The 20,476-nt window shown below is 38.5% G+C and overlaps 1 protein-coding gene and 1 pseudogene across 2 annotated transcripts; both read right to left on the bottom strand.

Moving 5' to 3' along the window:
* Positions 1–5,290: 5,290 nt before the first annotated feature.
* Positions 5,291–10,153, bottom strand: LOC145487120 (uncharacterized). Its single transcript, XM_081465843.1, has 4 exons — positions 9,815–10,153; positions 7,892–8,167; positions 7,188–7,478; positions 5,291–6,007 (listed from the first exon to the last, which is right to left on the bottom strand). The coding sequence occupies exons 2-4, from the start codon at positions 8,109–8,111 to the stop codon at positions 5,937–5,939; spliced, it is 582 nt and encodes a 193-aa protein (XP_081321969.1). The 5' UTR covers positions 8,112–8,167; positions 9,815–10,153; the 3' UTR covers positions 5,291–5,936.
* A 1,553-nt stretch (positions 10,154–11,706) lies between these two features.
* LOC145487101 (uncharacterized) lies at positions 11,707–19,555 on the bottom strand (annotated as a pseudogene). Its single transcript, XR_014049355.1, has 7 exons — positions 19,321–19,555; positions 17,270–17,561; positions 16,539–16,601; positions 15,558–15,620; positions 14,308–14,394; positions 12,958–13,399; positions 11,707–12,023 (listed from the first exon to the last, which is right to left on the bottom strand). The product of XR_014049355.1 is annotated as an uncharacterized LOC145487101 (transcript).
* Between the last annotated feature and the right edge of the window lie 921 nt (positions 19,556–20,476).

Below are 20,476 nucleotides of genomic sequence, written 5' to 3'. Positions count from 1 at the left end.
ATTCAGGAAGAATTGTTCTCATTACAGTCAATATAAGTGGGCAGAAAGTTTCATCCTGCAATATCTATGCACCGAATAATCCATCGGAGCAATTAGAATTTATCCAAGAACTGAATAATTGCATCATTCATAAATCTGAATTGACCAACCTCATTGTTGGAGGTGATTGGAACTGCACATTAACAAAAAAAGATAAAACAACACAATTCAGGCACTTACTTTTGATGACAATGGAGATTTTTGATTTAATAGATATACAAGAGCTCGCTACCCAAATTTGAACACTTATTCCTACGTGTCTAAAGCCTTAAATGTTAAGTCTAGATTGGATTTTATTTTAATCGCAAAGAATCTTTCAAAACACGTCAAAAGCACCGGAATTAAGGCCTCAATAGCTCCGGGTCACAAAATAGTTCATCTTTGTTTATCATGGCCAAACAACTCGCCGAGGGTACCAGGATTTTGGAAGTTCAATAACACCCTATTGAAGGACGAATATTACACAGGTGAAGTCTAGGAATTAATTCCTCGAATACGTGAGAAATACGAGTCTTTGAAGGACAAAAGATTAGCATGGGAATTAATTAAAATGGAAATTCGTGACCACACCGTGTCTTTCGCGAAAAGAAAAGCTAGAGATGCTTTTCAGCGGGAATCTGAAATTTCTAAACAATTGGAAGAGCTTGATTATAAAATATGTAACAGTGATAATTTATCGAACATAGATGATATTTTAAATGAATACGAGAGCCTTAAAATAGAAATGCAAACAGTATATGAAGAAAAAGGACGCGCGGCTAAATGCCGATGGGTAGAGAAAGGAGAGCGACCGACCAAATACTTTTTCAATTTAGAAAAACGAAACTACAACAGGAAAACAATTACCGAACTCAAAACGGACGATAGCGAAATAATAAAGGACAAAGACAAAATTTTAGAAACAATAGGGAAATTTTACGAAGATTTATACAGCTCCAAAACAACGGTGTCCCAAGTGGATTTTGATGAATTTATTGGGGATATCGAAATTCCGAAGCTTCATAACGAAGAAAAGAGCGAACTGGAAGGGCTTTTCACTTTGGAAGAATGTAAGAAGGTATTAGAAACATTCGAAGACAATAAATCTCCAGGCGAAGATGGATTTACCGCTGAGTTCTATAAACACTTCTTCGATCTAGTAGGAACTGATCTCATAAACAGTCTAAACCAAGCCTTTGAAGTTGGAGAACTCTCCATTTCACAGCGAAGAGGCGTTATTACGTGATACCCAAGGAGGATTCCAATTTATTAGACCTACAGAATTGGAGACCTATAACTTTACTCAACATAGATTATAAGATCGCATCTAAAACTTTGGCTAAAAGAATAGAGACTGTACTTCCAAACTGGATCAAACTGGATTTATGAAAGGTCGTTATATTGGAGAGAATATGCGATTGACAAACGATGTAATGGAGTACACCATGGCGGAGAAAAAAGTTAAGGAGGAATTTTGGTGTCACTGGGTTTTAAAAAAGCTTTTGACACTTAAGAATGGCAGTTCGTAAAGAAGATATTAGAGCTTTTCAATTTTGGTGAGAATGTCAAGAAGTGGGTTAGAATCTTTTATGCTAATATTGAAAGCGCTGTAATGAATAATGGTTTCGCCACCAACTGGTTTAAACCAACAAGGGGGGTCAGACAAGGCTGTCCGCTCTCCCCGTATCTCTTCATACTTGGGGCCGAAATATTATCGAACCGACTTCGTCAGACAGTCGAAATCAAAGGGATTAATTTATTTGGAAACGAGGTTAAAATGAGTCAATTTGCAGATGACACTCACTTATTCTTCGCAGATGTTACTTCTGTAGAACACACTCTTAACACAGTCAGTAGATTTGGTGCCATCTCTGGTTTAAAATTAAACGTAAAAAAGACTAAGGCGATATGGTTAGGAAAGTGGTCAACGAACAAAACCAAGCCATTACAATTAGAATGGGTAAACCAACCTGTTAAAATCTTAGGGGTATACTTCTCCTATGATGAAAACAAGAACAAGCACTTTAATTTCGATTTAAACATTCAGAAATTGCAGACAAAACTGGATTTATGGAAAGCAAGAAATTTGACCCTGTTTGGAAAAGTTTTGATCATTAAATCGCTCGGGCTATCACAAATAGTCTATACAGCGTCTAATGTCAGTGTCCCAAATGAAATCAGATGTGCCATCAAAAATAAGTTATTCGGTTTCCTTTGGAACAACAAACAAAACAAAATTAAGAGAGAAAGTATTTATCAAGACTATGATAAATGCGGAATTCGTATGACTGATGTCGATATAATGATAAAGGCATTAAGACTTGCCTGGATCCCAAGACTTTTGAATCCCGACAGCCATAATTCGAAATCAATACCAGACTATTTAAAAAAAAAAAAAAACTTGGAGGATTAAATTTTCTGTTCAGATGTAACTATGACACAAAATATTTGGATCCTAAATTGCCAGCTTTCTACAAGGACATTCTATCCTTTTTTTCTGAAATCAAATCTCAGTACAAGTATGAACAGGGGCAGGAAACAATCCTTTTTAACAATAAAGCTATTTTAATAGGAGGGAAACCCTTCTTTCTTCGGGAATGGTTTTCCAAAGGAATTATTTGTATTAAGGACTTACTTAATGAAAATGGACAACTTCTTTCCTTTCAAGAGTTTCAAAGCAAATATGACTTAAGAACTAATTTCCTAAATTTTTATCAAGTAATTAATGCTATTCCGAAAGCATTAGTAACTAAGGCATGTAACCAAGACAAACCTCTTAAAGAAAATTATTTAGGAATTCGTAATACTAAGATTCAATTAGCTGAAAATATTGCCATCGATTTACAGAAAACAAAGGCAAAGGATTTCTACTGGCTACTAAATAAAAAGGTAAATTATTCATTTCCTATTGGCCCGAAAAAACGGAGTAATACTATGAATTTAAATTCCAGCGAATGGCAACATATCTTCAATTTGTCAAAACAGATTTGCAGAGAAAATAAATTAAAAGAATTCCATTACAAATTCTTACATAGAATTATAGTCACCAAGAACATACCATGGAACATACCTTTATTAACTGCCAAGTTTCAAAAGCTTTCCAGCGAAGAGTTATTCAATGGTTCAATAAAGTTAATTATACTAATCAACACTTCTCTGTTAAAGAAACTTTATTTGGCCTTTTTCCCAACTCTTCAATTGCAAACAAAACTCTGTTAAAAAAACTCAATTATACCATGTTGTATATGCGCTATTACATATACACCAGCAAATTCCACAATAGATCAATTACTCTCTCTGATTTTGTCAATAAATGAAACACAAAATATAACTTTGAAAACATAGATTAAAATTCATCTAATAGTTAAATATCATAAAGAAGATGCTCCTTCAAGGGCACCGCTCTAGTCTAATCAGTTAGTTTTATTTATTTAGTGTTTTAAGGGTAGATATCTCTTTTCCCTTGCGTAGGTGGTATACATGATGATATTGGAACATTTAAATAGAACTGAATTGGAATGTTTTTTGGTCTTGTAAGTAGTTTGTATGTGTTCTTGACAGACACACCGTGTTGTAAATAATGTTTGTATTTTGAAATAAAGCATATGCCGTATAGTGTGATAGTATAGTGTGATCGTCCGGGTGAGGATAGTTCTGAAAAGAACTGTTGTTGGTGACTGACGTTTCGACAACCTGAGCGGAAGTCATCTTCAGAGTCAAGTGAATAGTTTTTGTCAGTCGATGATGTTATAAGTCTGGTCCGTTGAACATGATTGGTCAGCTTAGCCATGATGGTATTGGCTGAAAGACTCGTGTAAAGTTTGTCATCAGTCATTGGTGGGCTTCGATCCGCCTATTGTTTGTCAAATTGGTTGGTTTTTGGTCCGTCTATTGTTAGTCAAATTAAGTCGGTCTGTTGGAAGTCCGTTTACCGGTTTCGTTTCCGTCATGGATAAGCCAGTCACCAACATTTCTTTTCAGAACTACCCTCACCCACATATACGAGATCCGTATATTGTTAGCCAAATTGGTCGGTTTTTGGTCCGTCTATTGTTAGTCAAATTAAGTCGGTCTGTTAGAAGTCCGTTTGTTGGTTTTGTTTCCGTCATGGATAAGTCGTTTGTAAGGCGCCGGTAGTTGTTGACATCTGTTAAGAGGCGTTTGTTCTAGGTTAGCGTACCAGCTTTCCAGAGTCAGTCGTTAAAAATAGTTTGTACTGTAGGTTAAGGGTGGGCTGTCCCAGGGACCCCCGGAGTGCTGCCTGCAGAAAAAAATCCGCACCGGCTAAAGTGATGTTGTATGTGGTCGAGATGTGTGGGATAACAAAATGTCTTAACACAAAAGAAATTCTTTTGATATGTGCTTCGGTTTATGGTTATTTGACCATTTTGGGTTTCGAACGCTAGAAAGGGGGGCGACTTTCAACAAAACGCTTGCAGGGGTTTTCCATCGAGGAGAAAATCTAACACACAATCGGTTTTCACGTATAATGTTAGGAGGGATGTCGCCAAGTATTGTCTAATTCAGTTCCACTGAGATTAGATGCGATAACTGTACGCTATCGAGAAATTTTCTATTTTGTTCGCTTGGAATTTCTCAGCAGTTTTATAGCATTCATTCACTCACTTTATGCCATAGCAAGGACTAAAGTAATAATGCTATCGTTGTTTCTGATGTTTATCTTCTTGGTCGGTTTGCTATGCACCTGTCTTATGTCCAGCCTCTCCGGATTCCAGTCGACTGCGTGGAAATCTTCCAATATTCGAATCTTTGAACAACGTTTGTCCGTGAATACTTGATATTGGATTTCTGTGTTGTTAGAGGGATATACCGGAATGGTGGGTAGGGTCTAAGCGCTAAATACAGAGAATTTCTTCCAGGAGTGTATGCAATCAGGAGAAGTTATTGGGGTCAGTGTCGAAAATGGACCTGCAAATACTTTATGTTCTGTTACCTTTTACATTTCGTCCCTTTACATTGTCCCTTAAGGTCAAATGAATCAAAATTTAGACATCTTTTCTTCAGCCATTTTATAGCGACGAAATGTTAAAAAAACACACGTAAAAGGAAACTTATGCGGAAATTTTTCTTTCTGAGCCACGAAAACGCTTCCAAAATGACCGCACACTTTAATGGAGGAATGGAACTGAGAGTTTGCTTTGTGACGTCTTTGTTGTCTTGACCATCGTTGCGTTTCTGCGTCAGTGAATCTTTCGTGGGGTAGGTTTTGGATCTAAATACAAACTTACTTTACTGGGGAAATGTCCGAGGAGTTCGCCCGCTGTTTGGCGGGCATTATTCGCTTGTTTTTCGCTGTTTTTTGTCCAATTGCCGGCTTGCAACGTTCCATAGTGAAGTTGAAAATCGTCGGTACCGCGTCTTTCTTGACTACAAGTTAACGAAGCTTGAAAGAGGGTCGCAACAAACTCCTTACTGCAAGATTTTGTTCGAAGCTGTCTTCGGTGAAGTGTTTTACACAAACGCACGAATGCTTCGAGGGCATAAGGTATTCTCTTTTCATTTTTATAAACCATTCTCTTTTAATTTTTGGGTCCTGGGAGAACTTGAAAGTGCTAACTTTTGTTTTAGAGTGGTTTTCCTCTGAAGTTCACCGTGAACTTGAAACCAAAACAATTTCAAATTTCCCGCATTTCTTGAGCTTACCAACAGTGACGTCACAAGTTTTTTTCCGACAATTATCCGACAATTTCCCGACCGCTCTACGATTATGAGGGATAAAAAGCAGTGATTTTAATATTCCGATATCTCCGCAATGCTTCGTCCAATTCGTTTGAAACTTCAGAATATGTTTATTTTATGCTTAATGGACACATTGAACTCAAATGAAAAAATGTCTAATTTTTGGTTCACTAACCCTAACTCTAACCCTTTAAGTGCTTTGAACTAATCTCTGAACTCTAGCTAGCCATAGGCTTAGCTTTTTTCTTGCTTCCTCTCTTCTTCAGGTTCTTTTCTTCACGGCTTGAAGCTAAAATAAAAAGGCAAGAATTCATGTAGTCGCCGTCCTTTGCAATAAAAAAAGCATAAATAAGTAGACTGAAGATTTTTTGATGCAATAACAAAGCCTATATATTGGTTTGTGCAATTAAATATATTATAAAAGTTTGCAGCTGCAAAACAAATTGAAAAAATTAATATTTGTAATAAGAAAACCAGATAAGAATTGCTGATATCGATAACCTTCGAACCAAAGTATCGACTTTATCGATGATACTTGCATTGTCAAATTGAAAAGTCAATTAGATGGTTGTTCACCTAAGATTGATTTGAAATGTTAGATCCTTTGTTACAATTCTTGACATTTCCAATGCTTTTTTTGTTCCGAATTCTCAAAGCATCTGCCGCTTATCCTTGAGACGTTTGCTCGAAGATTACTCATAGCCTGATTTGATTCTGGTGAGGGAAATTCTTGTTGTGAGCCGGCTCTGTGGGCGGGGTCTCGTGACAAGTCGAATTTCTTTGTTACGAATCAGTCTTTTGAGTTGAGATGCGCCCGAAATAAATCGATAAAACGAAATGCCGACGACAAGATTCGCAGGATAAAGGAGTGTTTCCCCACAAGAAAATTAGGGGTCGACAGTTGTAAGGAAAGTCACCAACCAACGAAGTAAGTCGTTCCCGGGTACATAGTTAATAGATAAAAATAAAGCTCGAGCCAAGCCCAGATTGATATCCTTTGGTGGTTTAATTATAATTTTCTAACGAGCATCCCCGACCTTTTCATATGGGAGTTCTCTTCCCCACCCCCAACCCCAACCCCCCCCCCCCCTCCCCACTCCCGTCGGGCTGGAAAAGTTCTTTAATTTGTAAATGTTTTTTTTTTTCTTTTTCTTTTTTTCTTTCAACCAAAACACAATAGTTGTTACCTCTGACCAAGCAGCTGACCAAAATAAACGTTTTGGTCTCGTAATTTATGCACAGTGTTTGAACGCAAAACAAACGATTGTGCACGGTCGTGGACCTTCCAAAATAAATCTTGGCCTTTTTGATTGCCCCTTTGGTTTTTCTCAGACTTCATAACCATTCCCCTTTATTAACTATGCCGGTTATTATAATATATATTTCGAAATATTTAATTGTCTTGATCAGTACCTGGCTTAAACCTGGCTTTAGGCTAGCTTTTATCAGACATTTTTAATCAATTTTACCTTCCTTGGAGGCAGCTTCCAAACTGGTCTCCTTACTGCCTTCTTTTCTGCGATTTTCAATCGAAATTCCATCATAAACTTCCTTCACTAGCTTGGCTACTTCCTTTTGCTCATCTTCATCTTTCTCTGCAATTTTACCTTCTGGCAACTGAATGCCTAGTTCCTTTAGCACAGCTTCCTCACTGCTCTCCCCACTGGCTTCTTTTTCACGATTCTCGATTGAAATTTCATCCTTAGCTTTGTTCAAAAGCCTGTTCACTTCCCCTTGGTCATCGACTCTTTTTTCTGACTCTGCGAAATGAAGCATGTCTGAACTACATGGATCTTTCACAAGATCGTCAGGCATAATATCAATACAGGAAATTCTTGTTTCAAAAATTAATAAGTTAAATTCATCGAAGCACTCCTGTAATTGTAACATGTGAATATCCTTCCGTTAGGAAAGATAGGTAGAGCTTTCTCTAACAAAGGTGAAAGATATACAGTATCCTAGGGACTAGGCCTCAATTTTTCAAATTCATTAAAAAATCTTAATTGCCTCAATCTTTCCAATTGCCTTTGCTTTCTCTTGGAGTTACTTATTTACTCTTCCCGGTTTCTTCTCGGCTCCTAACTTATATGTAATCATTTGATATTTCATGTAACTTGTAGGGAACTTTGTGGGTGACTTAAAATTGCTACCTAAACCTTTCACATTTACATACCAAGCATCTTTTCCACAGGGATACTTTCTGCTATTTTCTCAAGGGTATCTACCAGACGTTCCAATGTTGCTTCTTCTCCTTCCTTGTCCGTCCACCTCGTGAGGACAGAATAGGCCTTTTCTCGGTTTGTTTTGTTCTCTTTCCTTATCTTGCGAACGTTTGGTTCTCCAAGCTCAAGTGCTGTTGCAAGTTCCTCCCAACCGCTTTCCAGGTCTTTCATAATTCCAGCAATTTCCACCACAGAGATAGCCTTCTTTCGCGGCTCTGCGTTTTTAGCTATATACGTAAAACATATGTAAATACTGTGTTACAGTCATGCATTGAGAGGTTTTCATTCGAGTGTCGAAAGGTTATTGGTTTTGCCTTACTTCGATTCACTACACGTTTGGCTTAAAGGACTCGCGCCACTTTTTCATCCAGTCAGAAGTAAAACCAAAATCAGTGTTGACTCCGTCACGTTTTCCCTCGCTTTGCATCAGGTACATGTAATTTCTTCGAGTTTTGATTGGTTCACTGGATTGTCTGTGTCCTTTGTGATTGGCTAGAGTGATTACTTTGGTTTTGGTTTAACGACACTCAATTGGAAACCGCTCTAGAAGGAATAACAGAAATAACAGCAACAGATATCATCTGTCATCTCTTCCTCTTCTAAGGCAGATCACTGAGTTGTCAGCTTCCTGGAGATTTCACGAGTTAGAAAACTGAAATCGGACTCCTTCACCGCTCCCATAGTTTGTTGTGTTTTTTTAACCATTTTTTCTATAATTAAAAGAGATCGAATAAGCAAGGCTTGAGGGAAGATTTTCAACGCAAAAATTAGCGAAAGAAATAAATGACGTTTCGACATCGTCTAATGTCATTGTCAAGTAAATATGCAGGTTAGTTTTTGCATTATAAATAGATCTACAATTATACGCATAAGGTGGCAAAATACCTTAAGTGACGAGAAAACAAGAACAAATGACTATTAGGAAACTATGTTAATTAAAGAAACAATTTTGTTCTGATTGAGTGTGAATGAGTTTTAAGTACTGGCTTGAGATCTCTGATATATAACATTTCATATAGCAGGCAGTCAAGTTTACTCATGCATTTCTTTAAGATGGTAAAAGGGTCTTTGAGGTTCCTTGGCTCCATTTTATGTTCCTCCTTGATGTGGTTTCCGATTCTGGCTGAGCTCTGATGTTCGGCAACACTTTGAAATAGGTGCCGACGAGTGTAGCCGACATAGCTTGCATCGTACAGGCCACATTTGAATAAATAGAAACGCTTTGCTTGGCTTTTCCTCGTCCTCAATTTTTCTACTCGTAAATACTGGCTGTAGTGTTTTTCCAATTTAATTGCTCAAATCTCGTAGTTGTCTCTTTACAGTGTCTTCTACAGCTGTCTTATAACCCTAACCCTAACCTACACATTTACTTGAAAATGACGTCCGACGATGTCGAAACGTCGTTTATTTCTTTGGCTAATTTTTGGGTTGAAAATAAAAGAGAGGTTAGAAAGGCAGTGACTCGAGTGCCTGCTGCAATTCGCCAGTGGAGAAAGGAGCAAGTTGGTTACTTTCAAGCTCAAACTCCTCACTCAAACGTTCGGCAGATGTCGAGGAACTCCAAAGTCTTCGAAATGCCGACTTATTTTCAGAGGCGACAGCTGAAATCATCCTTTCAAAGCTAGAAACTGTGGATGAAAAGCTTGAGAAAATCGGTTTATCAGTATCAAACCTAAAAACTTAACACGTTGGAAGGAAGAAGATCTTGAAACTTCTCAATCGACCACGAGGGACACTAGTCTGTTAAAGAAATGCAAGATGGCGTCCAGGAGCTTAATTAACACGCATCCCTCGTGGTTTTATTGCACCGCTAAACCATTAGAAAGTGCGGTCTATTGTTTAAATAGTAGTTTTATATATTTTGTAAGTCTTACCTTCCTCTAGCTGGGCCTTCAATTTTTCGTTCTCGCTAGCAACAGTTGTTGCTTTTTCTTTCTCAAGCCACAGCTCATTCCTCGTTTCATTCAGTAGCCATTCTCCCTCCCTTACTTCATACAGTAAATTTTCTTTTTCTGCCAAATAAACAAACGCGTATTAACAATGCTTCTCTCATCCCTTATCGACTAAATAATTTAACAATTTGTACACTAGAAATGCGATTGATTACACTCTAGTCAATATTTGAAGTGCCTATGAAGTAAAAAAAACAACTGCTGCTTATTTTAAAGGCTTTTCAAAGTATAGAAGAATGGCATTTTCCTTTTTGGAATATCTTTTTTCGTTTTAGAGATATTCACGTTTTTGTATTATGCAAATGAGGAAAGTGATGACCTCATAAATAGTTCCACGTACTTAAACAGTAAAATACTGAATCAAAAATATGTCCAGAAATCTTGGGGCACTGTTCTTCAAACTTGGCACCAGAAATGTACAACTCAAAAGAAACAGAATGACACCTTGGCTCCAGTTTCTTTCTGTGAAAAACGAAATATCCCCATTTGCAACCTTTTAAAGTGGGACAGAGGGTCTTGCTCGGAACACACATGGTTCCCATACTGTCTGAACTCTCCCCATTAAATTGGTGGGAGTGGATGATCCTTGTTTAAGATAAAATCTGGGAATTTAGTCTTAATTAAAACAGGACCAGCGGCATAACTGTTGTCATGGCAACGGCACGACGGGTGTCATTTTGTTTCTTTTGTGATGTACAGTTCTGGTGCCAAGTTTAAAGAACACTGCTTCAATATTTCTAGAGTTATTCTTGATTGAGTGTTGTCCTGTTTTAGTGGAATCACTTATGACGTCATCATTTTCCACATTTGCATAATACAAAAGCGTAAATATCTCTAAAATAAAAAAAATATTCCAAAAAGGAAAACGCCATTCTTCTTAACTTTGAAACGCCTTTCAATTTAGCAGCAATTATTTTTTATTTCATAGGCACTTAAACGCTAACAAAAGAAGAAACTGATTTCCCTACTACAATAATCCCTCAGAAACTAACATACGGAAATCCTGATCGACCCTTAAACGACCACTTAAACCCACCTCCGCGAATGCAAGCCAACAGACCTATAGATTTGGTTCTTTACCTCATTGATCGCTATTGTAGAGCTTTGCCGCTACGTTATTCTCAGACACCATAAATGCCCACTTCACGACCATAGAACTTGGGTTGACCATATTTAGCCCGGGGGCCGGGGGGGGGGGGCACAGTGCCCGTGCTGATTCAAACTTTTGTCGCCCAAGCTATGGCAGTCAAACTTTGTGACATTTTTCTAAAATTCAGCAGGAAATATTTTTGTGTGCCAACTGTGAAAGCTGACTAATAATGGGTCAAAGTCTGGAGATTCCCCCACCCCCACTCCACTCACCTTTCACCCCCCGCCTCTCTTCACCCTGTTCTTTCAGGCTCACGAACGAAATAAAAGCATAAATACATTATGAAGCAGTTATCGAGGTGATGCTTAATAATTTGGAATTCTAACAAGAATGTATGAGTTTTAAATAGAAGTATCAAAGTTTTCATGTCTTGAGTTCTCATGGGGAATTTTTTTTTCACCTCAAAGGTTTAGCCATGTTTAAAGGGCAAATACAGAATTAGTTGGGCTTATAAGTCACCTGAAAATATTAGTTCCGCGAGAAAGATTGATAAGTGCTTATCACAAAAGCCTTTCAAACAGAAATAGGCCCACGAAATTTACAGGCTTCTATGTTTTCAAATCAAAATGTTGCACTTTTGAGAAGAAATTTAAAAAAACCTATAATTTTACCGACTTGTAATCGGTTATCTGCACTAACTTGCCACATTTTAAATTGGTCTGCGCTATACGTACCCTCTTAAGAGCTGGCAAGCCAAAAAAGAGTGATCCTTTTCCAAGGCTTTCACGAATTCCTCATATGCTCTCGGTCCTTTCGTAGCTAACATCATCAACAGCTCTTCATTCTTTTCTCTTTGTGAGGGTTTTTCCTCTATTTTCTCTTTATCGTCAGAGGTCAATACACCAGTCGTCAGCAATTGAAGTGAAACCTTGTTTGGATCAAGCTTTTCCAGGAGCAGCACATAGAACTTCAAGAGGATGTTCTTGTATTTGATGTTTTGCATAGCAACATTTTCTTCGTCTGTTAAACTTTTCGTGAGACCTGTGTAGATCAAAGTACAGACATGTTATTTACTGGGTAAGATCCGAACTCGAGATCAGGGGCACTGTTTCTTCGCTATATGAACTGACCTAGACCAAATTTTGACGTCGTCTGTGATCACTTACTGATAAGACGTACCACAATATGGGATCTATCTATTTTATATAATAAAGAAACAAAAAAAAGGGTAATGACGTCATCTATGCGTCTGTCCTCCAGTTGATAGTGAGTAAGAACCAATCAAAAGGCAAGAATCATTTGACTTATCAACTGAAGATGTACATCTAGATGATCAATTGAAAGTCTGGTCATTTCGGCATTATGAACGGAGAGGTAACGACTGTAGTTGGCCATTTCATACGCAAAAAACCATGGAAGAACAGAACGGATTACATGGAGATAGTTGGCCGGTTACCTTCTTTTGAAGCTCGAATTATGTGAGGAAGGATTTGGACCATATCAAATCAATATGCAAAATCCAAAATTGTGTACAAGCTCTAGAAGGCGTCAAACTTGTATTTTGAAGTCTTTTTCACGGCACTATACGCCGACTACTAATGAATATGATGCAAAAAATGTACATTTCTTCCCCAAAATAAGGCGAGAATTACTTGTAACATTAACTGATTAATTTGACATAATTTTGAAGTTGCTTGTTTGAATCTCGATAAGAATGCTCTCGTTTATGTTCCTGTGAAGATAAGTCACGTCTTAATTATGACTTCAGCAAACTTCAAAGATAATACGTCACTTTATCAAAGTCAGAAATGCTATCGTCTTGGAGATCCAGGATTACAAATTTATTTGTTGTGGATGGTTTATACAAGCCATCCTTTTGAAAATGCACTCACAATTCGACTTATTTTTCAAGTTGTTTATTTTAATCTTGATAGGCCACGCTCTCGTTCAATTGCACCCTGGGAACTCAGCTTACCAGAAATTTCTGTTAAAAACTTTTTGCACCTCAAGTAGTCCTCTTTCAAGATAGTTGTTTCCAAACCGACGGTATCCACATCATCTTCACTCTTTTCTCCCATTTCCTCTTTGGTCTTTGTTGTCTCGTCTGTAAGAAAGCACTCCTCGGCTAACGTGTCTAAGTTACCCGAGCAATAATCTTCCCACAGCCGCTCAAGAATCTCCAGAGTACGACAATGAACTGTCATTATTAAACTGCCTTGTCTTTTATCTCTTAACTCTACATTGAATTTTAAACTTAAATGAGAACAAAAGTTTTGTAGTTGTTTTTGTGTTGTGACAGGAAAATTTCTCCCCTTCTATTGTTCCATAGCGTCTCAAGCGATCTTGCTGTCTATTTTGTTTCTGTGAAGGTTTTTTGGTAGTAACACCAGTAGTAGCAACTTTGATGGGTATAGTACCTAAAGATGAAAGTGAGAGAAAGAAGGAGAACATAATGATATAAATTCATCAACCTGGTAAGCAGCAACTACGGACTGGGCTATCGAAATTAAGGCGGAGTAATTTCTTGCGTTAGAGACCGTTCGTTACTAGCATAGTACTCAGAGGGGACGTATGGTAGGCATAAGATCAGTTGTGTTGAGTTACTGCCTTTTGTATCTGCGGGCTCTTATAAGAAGTTTAAGATACTTTCTCAGCGTACGACCCGAAGTTAACATTATCAAATATTCGTGCCACGAAAGCTTTAAAGGTACGTTCTGAGGTTTTGAGCACTTTGTTCAGTATAACCACCTGGTCCCATATATTCTCGCTGACAATGGAGAAGAACAAGGTTTTTGAGTCACATTGGGCCCTAGCTCTCGCAAAGTACAGTAGTATATGAATTGGGACGGTGCTTGGAGCAGGGGGAGGTGGGAACAAGAACAGGGTTGTCGCGTAATTGTATATGGTAATCATCTCCTGGGAAACAACTTATGTAGCTGATCATAATAGTCTAGGCATTCTTCACACTTTGCTTTCTGGTCTTGCGCAGCTGTTACAACCCTGAAAAAATTATCAGCTGGTCATCCTTTATATTAGGCTGATTATCTGCTGCAACCTCATCAATCAGTGTTTGCCAATGATTTCAGTTTCCTGGTACTGCCTGCATCAAAGTTCCAAACGATGATACCCACAGTGCATGAATCCAGCATTCCAGCTACATTACCTGCGGCAATGATTCAACTGATTCAACTGATTTTTTTTGGCATATTCATGGTTCGATGTTGCTGCTAAGCCTCCAGCCAGTTGGTATTTTTTAACTATCTTGCGTTGATTTGTGATTGTCTCACACACATTAATTGTGTGTTAAAAGTGTAAAGTGAGTTACCTAAGTTTCCCCGTGATTTATTCTTTGTCTTCTTGGTGCACTTTGTCTTCCTCCAGCGGGGCTGTTTGATGCTGGATTTGTTCAAAGCTATAAAAAAAGGAACAAAGATAAGCCGACACACATGCATGTCTTCATGGTAGGTAGGTAGGTAAAAGTAACGTCTGCATACGAGGCATACGAGGCCGGAGCTTAACCCTGTTTCTGTCACATGAAGCGACTAGGAGTATTTCTACTTCCCTGGATGGGATGCTAGTCCATTGCAGGGTTACCCCAACAATAAATTCGCCAGTGCCCCTGGTACCCATTTATATACTTGGGTGGAGAGAGGCGCTGTGAGAGTTAAGTGTCTTGCCCAAGAACACAAAACAATTTCCCCGACCAGGGCTCGAACCCGTACGGCTCGATCCGGTGTCGAGCGCACTAACCACTGCGCCTCTACATGTCTTCATGAGTCATCTAGATTGAATGAACTCTTTCAGACCATCGTTGTGAAGGAATGGCACATTTTATTCGTAAATTTATCTACCAAAGAACTCGCACAAAACTTACAAAGCGCAAAACTTACGAACTTTTTCAGCCGTTTTAAGTCTACATTTTTTGTGGAAGATACGAACTGATCTTCTGTAACGTAAATTAAGGAAACTGCTCTTGATCTCACCCTGTGTTGCATTTATAAAGCATAGGGAAAAGTGAGTGATCGATTCTTGTTCTCGATGCAGCCCAGCTCTCTGGCATTTTTCTGAATTTGGTGCTGACGTCGAATTAAGAGAGCTCAACTTATTTCCGGTCTCAAATAATGAGTTCCTTAATTTACGTTCCAACTTTTTTATAACAGAAAAGAACTTCTCATACTCGGTATAAATATATCCGTAACTCAAAAACGATTCGGATCCCCCAATTTTTTGTTATTTAATTTTGATAAGCATGTACAAGAGTTGACTCTTGCCAAGTTTTAAAAACGAGTGGATATATATTATATGGCCGAGCGGAGACACGAAATTTCTCCTTTCGTGTTGAAAAATATTTCACTTGTGAAATATTTTTCAACACGAGGAGCGAGCCATGTAGTATCCTTTATAAATCTAATGAATATCTTTTTCATTGGGCTCAATCAAAATAGACCAAAAGCGTTATTTCTTTCCTCACTCATGTTACAAACGTCTACAAATTGAACACAGTGGCACGAGGCATGTTCGTCACAAGTCTGGGACAGGAACGATTTTAAACAAAAAAAATAATTCTAGCCTTACCTTCCCGATTTTCCTGGAATTGACTTTCTTGTTCCCTGCTTCCAGTCTCAGCAGCCACGAATTCTAGTGATAAATCCAAACCACATGCTGTGTAATATATTCACAAAATGAACGAGAGAATATGTTTTACCAAATTTGGTTGAAATAAGACGCGCAGCGGAGTATTTTTGACGAAATAAATATGCAACTAACGGAGAAAAATTATAACGAGGGAGAAATTACCTCACTCCAGGCATCCAATTCGTAAAATTACGAAAAGACAGTGTTGCTCTAGGGGTTTTTTTTTTTAGTTGCTTTAAATCCGACTATCTTTGTTTCATTTTAGTAATTCTGTCTTGTCTTGCCGTTTGATTATTCGGAAGGTTATCAATTAAATTAAACAATTTTGCCCGATTTCAGGCACGCTTAATTGAATTTTCCCGGTCCGAGAATTTCTCATTCTCAAACTCAAGAGAGGATTACGGCTAAGAGAGCTGCGTGGATGTCGAGGAGGATGAGCCTGGGCTGTTCACGTGAGCAAAATCTGCTTCACATGATTGGCTATTTCTAGACCCCCTGGGATATCCGAAATCAGCAGTGATCTAAAAATAACTTGGTCGGGATTAACTCGGGAATAACGCCTGTATGGGGGATAAACTCTATTACTTTTCATCCTCTCTTTTCAAAGGCACAGTTATGTGCAGATTGGAACATTAACCATGGTTTCATTCAGCTGCTGTATTTAGAAGTTGGCTCAGAGAGTTCATTAAACTAGTTTTAACTTCGATTAAGGAGACTTATCAAACACTCAAGACGATGCTACATCTCGTATTCAAACATCTAGAATTGCGACTAAAATATGCCACACCCTTCTCGGTATATGGAAATGCTATGAAACACTGTCGCCAGACCCGTGGTTTAAATATTACTACAGAGCGATTCCCTTTTCTCGAACCTCTCAAAACAAAAACGACTTAATGTAGATAATCCTACTAGCCTCACCTTCCTGTTTTTCCGCGAAACGATTTTCTAAGTCCTTGCACTTAGCCTCAACAATTTTAAGCTCTAGAGAAAAATCCAAAACCGCAAGTTAATAGAAGACATGCTGTCACAGCACTAGTTCTTGCCTTGTCCAACCAGTGAATTGCCGCGAATCAGGGAGATAATAAAGTTTAGAGTGTGAAGTGAAGGGAGCACGACTGTAATTAAGTGAAGTGAGCGAAAAAGCAGGCATTTAATAGATAGCTATATGATCTTTGTCCTCAGGACACAGCATATGTATGGCCGCTTACCCCATTCTCCATTTAGGAACTTCAATATTCTTTCATTTGTTATGAAGTCAGGCATGATTTCGCACTTGAAATCCGGCTTCGGTTGCGATTAATTTATTAACTTCGTACTACCAGCAGCTCCTCTTTTTTCTTAGTCCCGCGATTGTAACGTATAAAAAAGGGAAGAGAACGATTCCTGCGCGAGGCCGAGACTCTTGCGCGGCAAATTTATTGTCAAACTTTCTTTCGCTCCACGCTCAACAGAAAAACCTGTTAAAAGTGCTTTTTTTAGACGTTATAGCTTAAAATTGGTAGTTTCAGTTTTGTTAATTTAAGCCGTGCAGTGAAAAATGACTAAATCGTGTGGTCTTGGAGCAAAGAATTCCGTATCTGTGTACGTTCGAACTTATTTAAAATTAGCATATGTCAGACATCTCAAGTGATGGGATAAATTATACCTACCTTCTATTAAAAGAATGCAGGCCAAAAATGATTGTTTTTCTTCCAAGGCTTTAACGAACTCTTGATATGCACGCGGTCCCTTTGTTGGTAGTTTTCTTAGGAAATCTTCACTCTGGCTTCTCCGTGTGGGTATTTTGTTAATTTCTTCTTGGTCATCTGGAGTCATAACTCCCTCCTGTATTAAATGCGCAAACAGGTTCTTTGGCTCAAGATCTCTTACAAGCACCACATGGCACCCTGTGAGTATTTTCCGATGCTTGTCTTCCATCTCAGAAGTTGTTTGGGGGGGAACCTGTTTACAGAGTGTAAGTCAGAGTTAAAGTTAAAAATGGTTTCTGAGGTGGCATTATTTTTGTACCACTAGTGTGAGACTGAGCACGCTGATAAGACGCTGGCTGAAAAATATAATATTGCTTGTTGAACGTGACACTCAAATTCTTTTTAGTTACGCGCTCAATAAGTCTCTTTGCGATCTGCACTACTTATGCCTCGCCAACATTATACGTGCAATGTAGCTTGCGAGTAGATCTTCTTAGGGGAAGAAAGCTAAGAAAGTTCACTAAAAGGCCGCTACATACCATGGCTTGGCAGTGTCACGACAGTATAAGCAGTTTCTCTTAACAATTTCCTGCCTCCTGGATAGCCTGAATCTAAAACCCAAGAGAGGAAAAAATTGTTCGAATTATAAGAAAGTTGCTAAAGAGTTACCGCGCAGACTGTGGACAGCCCATATTGTCTAGTTCCTAGCCCTCGACAATTCCCCGAGGTCAATCGGTTTCGGTTTACGTGACGTGGTCCGAGCGAAAAACTGGCCGTCCGTCTCGGCTACGTCACCGCAATGAATCGACCGTAATAGCCTTGTGAAAGTCGTAAAGGAACTAAACAAGTCCTCGTAATTGTACTTATGTCCTGATCTTATTGATTTTCAAAAGTCTTAGGCCGGCGCAGGAAATAAACAAATGTTGACTTTCTATTACACGAACGGCCCAGTTCTATCACTCAAACCACAAGCAGGCTCAGTGCTGGCTAGATATGAACGCGGTCAGCTTTGTCTTGCATCTGATCTTGCTCATATCTTATTTTGTGCTCTCTTTTTTCGTGAGAAAAGATTTTTAATCTACGTTCAACAATGAATGCCTGCGATATTGATATTCATTTTCGCGGAATAATAAGACTGGAAGGTTTCACATTGCTACTTCCGGTGGAGGCCCAAAATGTGTCTGTTGTTTCTGTTCCTATTACTATTTCGTCCATGATTGTTTAAGATACAGATTTTCAGATTTATGAACATTACTCGGATTTATAAACATTGCTCGAATCAACTTGATACGATATTCCGCTCATATTCCGAGACGATATTCCAGCTTCTGGTAAAGACAAAGAATTGCATGTCTTGGTTTTACATTTCGTCGAATCGTCCTGAGGTCAGAACATCAAATGTCCGTTTTGTCGTGACCACCAATGATTTAATACAACAACCATTGAAAGGTCAGATTAATGGACTCCAGTCAAACAGTTAAACAGGCCTTTCTATAACTTCATATATAGGCATCAACAAATCAGTGTTAACGTTCTTCGATCTCACATGTTTCTCCGCAGTATTTCTTGTTCGAGGGCATAGCCGTTGGACGCAATATTAATTTGAAGGTGTCAAACGTTGATGGCGTAAAATGTGATTCACTTCGGAATTATTCACTGTCTGTTGTTTTTTTAAAGCGCGGCAAAGATTTTAGTCAGTTTTCATTTGTGTTTTAACCACAACATAGAAATAAGAATGTGAACGTCACAGCCCTTCTTGATTGGAAGGTTTAACATGTGGTGCTCTGTCGTTTTCAACAGATAAATTAACATGCATTTTTTAACCGCATGTAACACAAATGAGTAAACTATCAAGATGGCTGCCTCACACTGTGAGTGCGCATTTGTTCGCTAGACGAGGGAGTAAATAGACAGACACTTTTCACAGCTGAAACAAAGACCGTGAGCTGAGGCTGAGTTATTGAACTAAATCAGTAGAACAAGCATTAATTGTGAAGAAAAAAAGCACTAACCTTTGAAAATATTTCACTGCAGCAACCGTAGCTGTCCCAAAGGAATTAGAGCACAGATTCACCCTGTCAGCCAACTGAAAATCACAGTTACAAGGGCCGAGATCGCTCCAAGAAGATGTACTTAGGAGTAAGAAATGAAGGGAAAGATGGCAGACCTGTTATTTGCAAGTTCAGTTTAGGTGGGAAAACAGTTTCAACATGCTGCGAAAAGGAAGTAGAACTAAACACTGACGAAATAAGATATCTACGGAAGCGTCGTCTGAAGTGTCAGTGAAGTGCTATTTTGCCTGAAGCCTTTGGCCTGTTGTTTGGGTAAACGATCTTGTTGTCATGACATGAGCACGTACGTAACTGACGAGAAAAAAAGAAACGAAAGATCGTCTCTCACCCGGGTTTTCAGTGATCGCTTCTATTGGGGCAACGCAAACAGACGTAGGCAAAGCAATTAACGAGAAAAGGGCGGAATGAAAAATTCCGTCTTTAATCTTCTCACTGGATCCCACGAAGTAAGAACTAAATTAGTTACAGTGAAACCTCTATTAAGCGGACACCTTCGGGACTTTCCCAAGTGTCCGCTTAATCTAGGGTGCCGCTTAATGAAAGTTTATAAGAATTACGCAATGTTTGTTGACAATTAACATTCAACGGTTCCTCTGTACTGTAATAAAGTTGTAGGTTGTTAACGAAGCTATCCAGAGTTCAAGTTAATCAGCTTTCATTACCAACTTTAATTTGTTTCTAATAATGCCCTTTCAATATAGCAAGGACAATACGGGTACATTTAATCGACTATTTAATCGATTATTTCATGGACGTAAATTTGCCAAATACAATATATTTTAGTGTCCTCGTCCGGTTAATAGAGGTTTCACTGTATTACCATTTGGCATTAAAAAAATGGTATTTTTTCTTCCTTTAAAATTTTGACCAGGAATGGGGGTGGTGCTAATTTCAGTTGTCAGTTAAATACCACTACGATCACATACCAACATTAACTAGTCTAGCAAAACAAAGGATTTGCGATTGAAGATTGATGATAACATTTGTCCCTCTGAGTGGTATGAAATGTCCCATTTCGAGGATCTGGGCCTAAGGACTATACCACATTCTCGGGCCCTGGGTGAAAATTTAACGAAATGACGCCGGCAGCAAGCTT

This window comes from Orbicella franksi, chromosome 5, assembly GCF_964199315.1.
Source record: "Orbicella franksi chromosome 5, jaOrbFran1.1, whole genome shotgun sequence".
Lineage (NCBI taxonomy): Eukaryota > Metazoa > Cnidaria > Anthozoa > Scleractinia > Merulinidae > Orbicella > Orbicella franksi.
Note: the sequence above shows the minus strand (reverse complement) of the source record. Positions and strands in the feature narration are given on the sequence as shown.

Coding starts and splice junctions, on each gene's coding strand:
- LOC145487120 (XM_081465843.1), bottom strand. CDS start 8,111: ATGAAAGACCTGGAAAGCGGTTGGGAGGAACTTGCAACAGCACTTGAG. Junction 7,479..7,891: donor CCCTGTGGAAAAGATGCTTG/GTATGTAAATGT, acceptor TTCATTTCGCAG/AGTCAGAAAAAAGAGTCGAT. Junction 6,008..7,187: donor GGAAGCTGCCTCCAAGGAAG/GTAAAATTGATT, acceptor TTTTTATTTTAG/CTTCAAGCCGTGAAGAAAAG.